This window comes from Pseudonaja textilis, chromosome 4, assembly GCF_049901715.1.
Source record: "Pseudonaja textilis isolate UNSWEBS1 chromosome 4, rPseTex1.2, whole genome shotgun sequence".
Classification (NCBI taxonomy): domain Eukaryota; kingdom Metazoa; phylum Chordata; class Lepidosauria; order Squamata; family Elapidae; genus Pseudonaja; species Pseudonaja textilis.
In genome coordinates this window covers 52485634-52497961 of record NC_141993.1, presented here as the reverse complement: position 1 = coordinate 52497961, position 12328 = coordinate 52485634, and the positions used below count along the sequence as shown (strand labels likewise).

The 12328-nt window shown below is 35.2% G+C and overlaps 1 protein-coding gene across 6 annotated transcripts in view; it reads left to right on the top strand.

The window, feature by feature from the left end:
* Positions 1-12328, top strand: part of DGKD (diacylglycerol kinase delta) — a 78742-nt gene that overhangs the window by 7779 nt on the left and 58635 nt on the right. For 3 of the 6 annotated variants that reach the window (XM_087933014.1, XM_087933013.1, XM_026701309.2), the window contains exons 2-3: positions 9208-9318; positions 11094-11174. In XM_087933014.1, the coding sequence (XP_087789140.1) occupies positions 9208-9318; positions 11094-11174 (192 nt within the window). Of the gene's footprint in view, positions 1-9207; positions 9319-11093; positions 11175-12328 lie in introns of those variants that run through there. The other 3 variants (XM_087933017.1, XM_087933016.1, XM_087933015.1) reach the window with 2 other exon arrangements.

Here is a 12328-nt window from a genome sequence, read left to right as displayed (position 1 = left end):
GCAAAAGGCTAGATCTGCAACAGCCTTGGCTGGCAATATCTAAAAAGTGTGAAGATGCAGCGTGGGGAGAGAAATCCTGTAGTGTTCCACTTTTGCTTCTGGTAACAAAAGGCTTGGAAGTTTACAGACACTCAGTGGGGTGGGGATTTAAAATAAACGTATCTTCTTTGGAAATCAAATCTTCCTTTTGAAATTTGCTGTGCAACAGATAGCTTATGGCTATTTAATAGTGCTGAATTCTTACATCCAACATCACTCACCCTTGCCAGTCTGAATGAGAGTGGCAGGTCAGCAACATCTGTAATGTACAGATTATAGACTGAAATGTGAGCATTAAAAAGTAAGTTTTCCACCATTAGATGTTGCAGTGTTCAGTGTTGCAGCCCAAAGGCTAATGGGATAGTTTTCATGGGGCATTTGTGATTTACCTTTGAGACGTGTCTTTAAATCAATGAGAAATATTCACTATTCCAGTGAACCATGAGTATAGGATTTGTTTTCCTAATCCAATTTCCTCCCAGTCACTGTAGGATTGTTCTTCTAATTCTTCTGAATGGTTATAAGCTTTGGAGAGTTTTATGGTATTATAGTAAGTGTTAGTTCTGTAGCCAAGAATTTGGTCTCTTGAATTTATCAGTGAGTTAGATCTTAAGTATTCATTGCAATAAATCTCATGTGCTAAGACAGTGTTTTCCTTGCCTCATATATTAGCAAGAAAACATTAAGCTTCTTAAAGCTTGAAATGTGTTCAGTCTTAAACTTTTCTATTTTATTTCTGTTTTTATTCACATTTTCACAGCAAATATTCTGCTCTGGTTATCTTAAAAAAATGGAAAATCTGTAGAATACTGTGCTGTACTGTAGAATACAATGAGATTTTTATGTGTGAGCCAGGCAGGCATTGTCATTATAATACATAATACCATATTACATTTTTAAGGAAGAACAATTGTCGAGCCATAGAGTATGACAAAAGTTTAGCTAGCAGTACTTTAACCATCTCTGTGTGTTCCATAAATGAAAACAATAAGTAAAGTTGTAGAAAATAATTTTTAAAAGGATATGTGTTACATACTTTCTCAGTCAGAGCTTCTTTTCTTCTCCAAATGCTTTGATTATTCTGCATATTACTCTAGTGCAGGGGTGTCAAACTCGATTTTATTGAAGGCCACATGTGGGTTATGTTTGACCTAAGGGGACTAAGGTGGGCCTGGCAGGGTGGGCTGGTCAGCTCAACATCACTCATCGAGCTGGCCAGGGATACCTGTGATGGCCCGAGCATTCTGCCATCAAAAACAGGCTTCTGAATTCAGTTTTCGGCTTCCTGCAATCCTCTTCAAGCAAAAACAGCTCACAGGGGCTGCTTGCAGATCCTCCTGAGCTCTGTTTTTGCTGGAAGAGGCGCTACGGGCTGGTCCTTCACTGTTTCCTGCGGGCCAGATCTAAACAGCCCCTGGGCCAGATCCAGTCCCCGGGCCTTGAGTTTGACACCCCTGCTCTAGTGCTTTTAATTTGTCATCCCATCCCTAATATCAGTTTCTCTGTTTATAATAATGGCTGTTATCACCAACAAATGCACACCAGATGGAGTTACATATGTTTGTTAATACAACTAAGCCCAATCATTCCCCAGACCTCACCATGTATGTAAAAAGTCCTTCCCGCAAGATCTGTTTTAAGGCAATGTGGCAAGAGAAAAGTTCAAAATCTCAAGTAAGGTCAGGTGCAGTTCCTTCTGCTTCAAGGGTTGCAAGGCAAGGGAGGAGGGAGACAAGATGTCAGGGCCAGGTGCAGCGTCATCCCGAGAAAGACAAAGGCACAACAGACAGAATAGCAACATCACAGGATTCAAGACACAATAAGGCAGGAAGAGATCTTCAGGGGACACACAGCAAATCCCACAAGTCCATGTTGGAGATCAGTTAAATGTGCATTATCCTGTGTGCCTCATCGAAAACGTCAAGGCTGCCTTATTGCAAGCACTGATTTCTGTTGCTCCTCTCTCTGCTTGGTCTGTGTATCCATAGATCAGATGGGGACTCTTTGTTGGCATTGATTGGTTGCAGGTGCATTTCTTCCCCAGTCTGCACTGCCTAGCCGTTTATCCAGTGGCTCTAACTTGGTGTCCAGGCACCTCCTGAGCATCTTTGCCTTAATTGCCAGTTCCAACTTTGGCTCCCCTGAATTGCCCACTGAAGCCATCTCAGGCTCCAAGTCTTTAACAGTGTTCCCCTCAGATAACTCCAAAGCCAGCTGCTCCTTCTTTTCCAAGCTAGCATCCAAGGAAGCTATCATAGCTGTACTCATTCAGTTTACAGCCACTCAAGTACACAAATCCTGTGGCCTGTAGCTATGTTTCTCACAGGTACATTGTATCAAAGATATGCTTTTGTCCATAAGCTCTGATAATTTTTTTTTATAAATATAGTTTATTAATTTTTACAATTAAAACCAATCACAATACATACACAAATAAACAAAAGAAAAAAAAGTAAGAAAAGAGGAGAGAAGGAGAGGGAAAGAATTTTGAGAAACGAAAAAAAGAAAGGGGGAAGAAAGAAAGAAAGAGGTTACAAAGTAAAAAGTATTCTTATTTTAACAGTTTGCAAGATCTTCTTTCGTTTTCATAACCTTAACTTGTGTCGTATAACCACACCTATTTTTAACTTATATCGCTACCTTGTTATTATAGGTTGATACTTTTCTTTCATGCCTTATGATATATAATTTATCTTTGATCAATCCAATTATACCAACAATTCCAGCTATCGTAGTATAGTGAAGTGTCTTTGTTTTTTGGCGCCAAAGTCAATTTATCCATTTCTGCACATTTTGAATTTTTTTCAATAATCATTTGTTGTTTCCACTGTTGAGCGAAGGCTAATCTGGCCGCTGTTAAAATGTGTATTGTTATGTATTTGGCTTTTTTGGAGATTTGCTTATCAGAAATCCCTAGTAGGAAGGACTCTGGTTTGTATTCGATCTGCTCTTTAGTGCTGGAAATGTAGGATAAAAGAAGGAACCCTTTTCCATATGTGGTGGTCTTGTGCAGAAACCCAAAAGTATTGGAAGAAAATTAAAACTTGGTTGGAAGAAATCAGCTCTGATAATTTTTAATTCCAAAGGTACAGAGCAGTGCTCCCCGAATGTTTTGGTTGACTGAAACTATTTAGAATTGTGAGTAAATCATAGTGCATAGTCATAGTGCTAGAAAAAGTCCTAGCACTGTCTGCCTGTTCCTGATTTTTTACACTTATCTAATTTCTGAGAAGATTGACAGACTCCCAAACAAGACATGCAGCTATCATTACTAATGCACTTTTTAGTTTCTTAAAATGCTTCTGGGTCTATGTAAGACTTAGAAATATTCATGGAAATAAAGGTGATATTAGTAGCTTCCCCATTTTTGTTTGTTGTAATTACATTTAAAAAAATAAATAAAATCACATTTGGTATGGACCCTGGAAGATATCAATATACTTGTTACCACATGCATTCTAGTGGAAAATATGTAATGCATTGAAGATTTAGAATATAGAATATCAGAACCTTGTTCTGTCCAGCTTTATTTTCTGAAGAGCCTTGGACAGGAACCCTTTTTAGACCCCCTACAGTATTGGAGAGTCAAACTGCAGTGAATTCTGGAATATTTTGTTTGAATGTTACTAGTTTGAATTCTGTTTCGTTTAGAGAAGAAAATCTTACTGACCGTTAGAAATAAATTATAAATTCTCTGGCACGAGTTTAGAGGTTTTAGCCAGGATAAGCATTATAAACTACTGAACATATAGGGCAGAAGGGATTTTTTCTTTCTTTTGCAGTTTAGCCTAAATTCTTAATCATTTTGAATAATGCTTTACAATCTATTATTTTGCTATGTTACTTTTTTGTTACTTTTCATCACTGGTGCACAAATAAATGTATTACAAACTTAGTTCTCTTTATTTAATTTCTCTGCTATACTTCAAGCAGCACAGTTTACTTGCAGAACATATGGCAGCAGGATGCGGTGAAGAACGGTAGGAATCAAGAATATATCCAGAATGTAAAAAATAGTAGGTTCTTAGCTAAAAATATAGATTAAAGCACTACTGTTAGGAATTTAGGCAGTTTTTATTGTTTAATGGATGCATGTGAGCTTTTGTTCCAATTTTTTTCAGATTGTTCTACTTCTTCCCATCCATACTTTGCAGAAAGTGGAACAATAATGGGATTCAGATACAATGTAGTTGGTGCTCTTTATTTGCAAAGACTTACATTACAGTTTGAATTAACTTTCCAACACCAGTGAGTAAAACATTCACAGTTGCTTTATGGGTTTTTTTGTTTTGTTTTTACCTGCTTAGCATTCAGATTCCTAAATTCAGGGGATGACTTTACGCTGATCTATGTGAAGTGGCTTTTGCTCAGATAGTGATAGAAGGTGTTACTATCTTATATTGTATCCATTATTGAAAAGAGATAGAAAAATCTTGCAACTGCAGCATACTGTAACAATGTAACAATCAGGAAGCAAGAACAATTTCTTGAATTCTTTTTCAAAAGGGTTATTTTTCTCCTTGCTCAGAGAAAATTGCAAAAATATATTTTTTCAAAAATGATTTTTTCTTCTTTATTAGAAGACATTACAGAACTTATAGGAGTATCATTTGATGAGATTATCCTAAATTATTATTCATAAGTAACAGCATGTATATATGCTGTATTCATAATACATTGTGTTAAGCCTCATTAATATTATTTGCTGAACCAGGCAAATCACTATTACTTGGATCTAGCCACAGATACTTGAATCTACACAATGGCCAGGTTGTAAAAATAACTTATTTCTCATCTGTTATCTTCTAGAGCAGATCAATTAACCTGGAGGGCATTTTAAAAATAAACATTATTTCCTTCCTTTTCATCTGAAAAGGAAAGTATTATTACCTGGGTGGTCTAGATTTAGACCATCACTTAACTACAGCATTTAATACAATGCTTTAGGTTGTGAAATAGGAAAGAAGACACAGCACAATTTTTTAACAATTATTCATTCTTATGTGGATATCTCATTGTATTCTTTGGGACCAAAATGCAAATTCTTGATAATGATTTTAATTTTTAATTGGTGCTTGCATTGGCTATCAACAATGACCAAGATAATTAAAATGCATTATTTCCTATGACTAGTTGCTAGCTGAGAGCATGTAGAAATTCTTATAATAGTGCTTGTTCATTTTTGAGTGAGGAGGCAGAATAATAGGTTTCTCCTCTTTAGCCATTGACTGTGGATAACTGCCCACATGTGTTACCTAAAAATATGCTGTGAACATGGAGTCCTATTTCTTTTAAAGATTGTTTAGGGAGACAAAAACTGCTACTTTGCTTTCATCTCAACTCTTGGTGGCTCAAAAGCATTCCCTAGAATTGAAACGACCAAAAACTGCTAACTGGGAAATGAACAAACTACAGAAAAGGAGCAATGTATAAAAAAAGAAAAATGCTATAAAGTCATCTTGATCTTATCTCCAGCCTTTTCCGCCCAAACCCACCAAAGTCTTTTCTAAGCTGCCTGACTATAAATAGAACAGCAGCTCTCTTGCAGAGATGGGCAGCTGTAAAGTACAAGCTCATTTTTCTCCCCCAGCAGCAGCATCTGTGTTTTGAAAGAGGCAGCCTAATCACAGTGACATCATTTTTCCTAGTTTTTCATATCTAAGTCATGCACCTATGTAGGTCCTATCAATATTCTAATACTAGAAAAATTCTGTTTATCTTTTAATTAAGGGGGAGGTGCATGCTGCTACCCACAATTTTGGGGAGATAGTGATTTTTTAAAAAAACAACAACAACCCAATATTGAAAAGAGATGGAAGAGTACTCAACATTTGCACAGGTGAGTTTGTTCTGTAGATGTGAATTCCACCCCCCCACCCCCCCAAAAAAATGGGTGGACATAAATTTAAACAGAATTAAGTAGCATTAGGATATAAAATATTAATGTTAGCAAATTTCAGGCTAATAAAATGTAAAATCAAACTAAAAACAGAAATTTAGTTCTGTGATCATTAATAAGAGCTAAATAATTCACCTTGTACTTCCAGTTGTTCCTCTATCAATGTTTTTACATTCAAGCTTTGATTGTTTCACGTGTTTTAAATACTTGTAATAATACATATTTTCTATTGTTTTCATCCAAAATAGAGCTCATTCTGATTTTATTTGGGGAGGAAGCAATGAATAAAATTTGTCTGAAAAATCTTGTTATAATGTAAATTTTATTTAGGAAAATATAATTTTGTTAATTTCAGCTTCATCTAATGGTTCATTTATGCATTTTGCTGGTTGAAATTGTGCAGAATCCCTATTGCTGATCGTGTGAACTGCATATATAATTTATGAAAGATCCTAAGAAGTAACTTCATTATGGTGATGTGGTAATCTTATAGTCATCATGGTAGCTGCCTTTTTTTGTCTGTTTTAGCTATAGGGTACAAAGAATACATATATGTCTCATAATTTAAAAAAAAAGCTGGCTGATTTTTGAACATACACATCCTATGAAGAGTTATAAAATTTCTTAAGAGGTTTTGTATGTCAGTTCTGTAGTGCCTTGCTTTACTAGAGTCCAGCTAGGGGGCAGCATCGAATTGAGCATAGCTAATCTTCATAACCTAAGCAGATTTGGTTCTTATTTATTGCACAGTACATCAAATTTAAAAAGATGCTTCAAAATTAGAATAAAGCACCTGTATGTAACAATGTCTTTTTCTGACATCCTCTAGCAGCTGTTGCTTTCAAGAGATGCACAAAGATATTATGCTTCTAAGATCCTCTTTCAAATCTAATCAAAACTCTGCATAGCCCTATTGATTAATAGATGGTGAGAGATTATCAGGAGATATCAAGATTGTAATTAAACTGAGATGTTAGCGGAAAAAACACATAGAAATGCAGAGGCAAATAACTTCTGTGCTATTGCCTTGAAAAATACATGGGTGTCTGGGAAATTAATGACAGACAGGCTCAATGACATCCATTTTTAGTGCTATAATGTATTCTATTATATAATTTTGAGGATTATAATAATGGATTCCATCTGCTAGTGGTTAACCTAGAATATAAAAAGGTAGTGTCTCGTGTTGAACTGGTGCTTATGACTACAGTAACTCTATTGTTTTCTTATAAAAAGGCATTCAGCATTGCCTTTTTCTGAAGCTTTTTTTTTAAACTTTCCAGTCTAGTTCAGAGCCATTGTTCTGAATATAACCAGGTCTGAATATGCTTAGCTTTTTTTAGGTCAACTAAAGTCAATGAAGCAAACCTTGTTTGCTAACTCTTATATTTTGTCTCTGAAAAGTATGAACGCATTTTCCCCATTTCATTACTGATAAAGACAGGAAATCCAATGTTTCTGTCCCATTAAATGCCATTAACAGGAAATTAGGTAAGGTAATATTTAACCGTTTCTGGTTTAGTTTTTTTTTTATAAAAAAATATTTTTGAAACAAACACAAACAAAACATAAAAAACATAAAACCATCTTCCAGTTATATACATACAGTGTGTCAGTTGGTTATAGATCTTTTGTGCTATCCTTTCATCATCCTCAGAATTTGTATAGATTCTCACATTATCAATCCAACATATATTTAGTTTAGGTTATCTTGACTTAGAAGGCAGATGTAGGCTGCCTGATAGGTTATAGTGGTGATTCTTTTTCTGCCTTAAGAGCTCTGATTTGGTTTTTAATTTAATAATATTAGAATGTATATTCCTCTGTAAACAAAGTGAGTGATTGATTTTATACTGTTCCCCCCCCCCAATGATTACTAAGAAAACAGCAAGGGAAACCATGAAAATTTGCAGCAATTAAGACTAGACCCTTTAGATAATTTATCCCTCTATTAAATGGTACTTTTAAGTGTTGGAGATCTTGATGTGCAACAACATATTAAAATAGTGTAGATATCTAAATAATCTATGTGTAGATATCTAAATAAAATAATTTGAGCATACTTATTTTTGTGAATTTAGCATTAAATTATTTTTAAAGAATCTTCAAACTATATAACAATCTTAAATTATAGACTGTTTCATATGGTAGGACATGAATTTAGTAGGATGATGTAATAAGATTTATGCTATTGATCTTAGTGATTACATTCATTGTCAAGTATAATGGTGTTAAGCAACAATGGTGCCTCTTTTTAAATTGAAAGCACTGCTATCTTTCATACCTGTTGCATTCTTATTTTCAAATAAAGAATGAGCTAACAAAATATGTTATAGAATTCCTTCAGTATCTTTTTAAATTTTTCATTTTGGGGCTGAACTTCTTGTATTGATAAGAGAAGAAAGTGTGAAGTGAAGCATTTAAACTATATATTGTGCTGCTTACTGCTGATAGAAGCTCTACATTGGTCAGTTAATGCTAGACCCATTGTATTTGGTTTGAAAACTTTCATCTCTTTTAAAGTTTTATCTTCCATTATTTGACTTCTTTCCCATTGAGCTAATTTTTTTATCTAAACAAAAGTGACTAAATGACTGCAGATAAAAATATCAATATAGATGGATATGCATATTGTGTGAATGGATGTGGAGGATGTGTGTGAGTGTGGCTAGCTGTGGAGGAACTGGAGGAAAAAAGGCAAAACTGTGTAAAGATAGAATTGGCGCTTCAGCCTGAGAAATGGCAGCCAGCCAGCCAGCCAATGAGCAAGGGGACAGGGCCAAGAATATCTGGTGTGTGTGTGTATGTGACTGGATAGATTGCTTCTCTGCTTCTTTATTGTTGTCCTCCTAATTTCTTAAATATGCAGATTTTTTCCTCTGGCAGTCAAATGCTGATAGGTTTACATGAGGTATCCTGCTGTGTGCTAACTTTATTCAGACAAATCACATCAGAGCTTAAGCTGGATTGACAGGGCTGTCCTTAGCTTGAGCTTTTTTACAGTCTGGTATGACTATAAGATAATTTTTGCTGAAAGAATTCTATTCTCATAGCATGACGGTGTCTTCTATGCATAGAAACAATTGTTTGTTGCATTTGGATATAGACAAGATTTACAGATTAACTATGTGTTAGTTATTTCCGGCAGAGGGCAGTCAAATAATACTTTTATCAACCTCAGCAATACTTCTGTTTGTTATGGAAGACGAGCAAGTACTGATAAATAGGCTGTATGTAAAACATTATTGATTTTTTTTTTTGGTTTCCAGACTATTATTAAAGAGGGCATATTGATGAAGCAAACCAATTCCTTCCAGCGGTGGAAAAGGCGATATTTCAAATTGAGAGGACGAACTTTGTACTATGCGAAAACTGCTAAGGTATGTTATAACCCATCAACTATAAAATAGGTTTACAGATTTAATTTTTATTACCCATAGGGAATACAGTTAGTTTTGGAACAATAATAATGAAATGCTCCTAACATGGTGTACATTTCATTAATTTCAGGCTTTGGAGCTTCTGCAAAATCTTGGCAACATTAAATCAGAAAAATAGGATATATGTGGTACATTTATTTGCACAGAGGTGGAATTTGCATTTATGCACAGAGATATAAATTCCACCTCTGTGCAATAGAGCCTATGCGTCTTCAAGTTTTATTTTATATAACAAATCTGAATCTAATACAGAATTCTTCTCAGGCTGGATATTGGAAGCACTTGATAACGTAGTTACTGTAGTCATTAAAAGCAATAACTTTATTCACCTGGCTTTCTTTCACAATCTCTTCTTGGGAAAAAATAGTTTTCAGAAAAATTAATTATAATAAAAAGACACCTTAAATTTATCACGAATGGTAACTTGAACATTTACCACATGAGAGTGATCTGTTAATATCTTCTATATATGTGGAGAACTCTCCAGCTAAAAAAAATTGCTTGGCTGTGTCAGGACTTCATATAGCAGTAGATTAGAGGGGAGAATTCTAGTGAGCTTCTGTTCAAGTTTTGACCTTGTGTCATATAAAGAATTTAAGATTTTTTGTTTTGAAGTGTATTCGTCTATAAAAATGCTTCTAGATAGGAAGAGCTTGTATTTTTATGAGGAGATCTGCTAGGAATCAAATCCTTCTAGATACTTGAGCATAAGATTTGTTCCAGATCTTAATAGTTAACTAATTTTAATAAATAGATTCCCTGAAACAGTGGCATCTTTTCACAAGCTTATATGGAAACCTGGAAAATGTCCATTTCAACAAAAAGTAAGTTAAAGAGGCCTAAATATTTATGAATAATTTTTAAAATAATACAAACTTATTGCAAGGAGTCATTTTGTGCATCTCTTTCATTGGAAGTCTCACCCTTTCTTGTATGGTGATTGGTACAAGTTGAAAGATATAGCTTTGAGAAGTACCCAACTTCCACTGCTCAAAAGAGCAATTGGAGCAGATGAGCAGGTGGACTTTATCTATTTCAAGTGTGAACCAGCTGATACCTTACTTCTCTCTTCTTCTCAAGTTCCCTCTATTGATATCCTTTCTCAGCTGCAAAGCCTACTAAAGTGGTTCTTTTTCAACCATACATACCAATTACCATACAGAAAGGGTGAACTTCCAATGTATTATTTTAAAAATTATTCATAAATACTTTAGGCCTCTTTAACTTACTTTTATTTCAAATGGTTCTTTTTTAATAAGTCTGGCATCTTTTTTATGCATAAGGAACTTTCAAGAGCCAGATTCCACAGTAACACCAGAGGGCAGATAAAATGTCTGCTGGTGAACAAAAGAGATGGTGGGGTAGTAAAAGTATCAAGTCATGATACCCAGTATAATCCTAGGCATAGGCAGCATTCTGCTTCTCTGATTTTATATGGCGTTTTGACTCATAGAATCTGTCTGGGGGAAATGGATATAAACTGTCAATGCCATCATAGAGCATAAACCATAACTGCACCATCTGGACAGGTCATGTTGCCATTCATCTAGTCCATCAGCCACTTCTAAAAGATTTAACTATCCTTCCGTTTAAATAGAAGATGGAATCTCCTATGAAGAAATTACCCATAATAGTTCTTTTAATCTCCAAATCTTATGTATTAGACTTTCTTTTTGTTCTTGAATTAATTCTTATCTTTTAAAAAACTTTTCCAGTCAATTATTTTTGATGAAGTGGATCTGACAGATGCCAGTGTGGCAGAATCTAGCACTAAAAATGTCAACAATAGTTTCACGGTAAGATCTCTTGCAATGTATATCATGATTAAGTATTTCTTTTTTTATTATTATCTTTACTTGGGATAGCATAAAGTGAATAAAGTGAAAAGCAAAGGAAGGTCAAAGGCAGAAAGTATTGAAATTATTAATGTTCAACTTTGTTGAAGGATTATATTTTTCTGTGGTGGTGTGTATTTATGTTGCTTGGATTATAAAACAAATGTGCATTAACAACTAATTGGTTTTAACAGACTTGTTGATATCTGGATATGGCAAGATGTAATTAGTGTAAGTTATTAGTTTATTATGTTCAAATTCCCATTCTGCAAGCTAATAAGAGATTACCTTAATTCATTCTGTTTCTATATTTATTTGATGTTTTATTTCTTGTTCTTAAATATGATATTTATACTGTGCCATAGGAATACATACTTTTTTAAGAATTTCATTTGAAAAATGGAATTAGTGGTTCACCAGAGCTATGAAGACTTGCTAAGATATATTGTAAGAATGTTTATGGATCCACACTTCAATTTTGAACTTTGTTTCTATGCATTTCTACAGTACCATGGCCCTACATGTTTATATAATTATTTTGTTTTAAAAATGAAAGTGACTTTCAAAAGTGAATGATTCACATTTTATATTTTTGGGCTATAAGACGCTCTGAAGTATAAGGTACACCTAGCTTTGGGGGAGGAAAACAAGAAAAAATATCTGCCTCTGCCTCCCAGCAATTTGCCTCCTTGTAGCAAACAGCAAACAGCCTGGTCAGCTTCAGCACAGCCTGTTTTAGCACAAGCAGCTGATTGTCGGTTGTATCGGAGTTCCAACAATCCCATTTTCTGCTTCCACGCCTTCCGATTTTCGGCCTGTTCCAGGCAGAGGGGATCAGAACAGACCAAAAATGGGGGGCACAGAGGCAGAAAACAGGATGCAGAGGCTGAAAATGGGGCACACGGGGGTGACAATAGGTGATGGAGATCCCTGCAGCCTGAAACAGCTGATTGTCGGGAGGCTGATCCAACGGACAATCTGCTGCTTGTGCTAAATCAGGCTTTGCTGAATCTGACCAGCCTGTTTGCTGTTTGCTGCAAGGAGGCAAATTGCTGGGAGGCAGAGGCCGAAGGGGCCAGCAGGTGGGCGGGGCTTCGGCAACATTCGCTGTATAA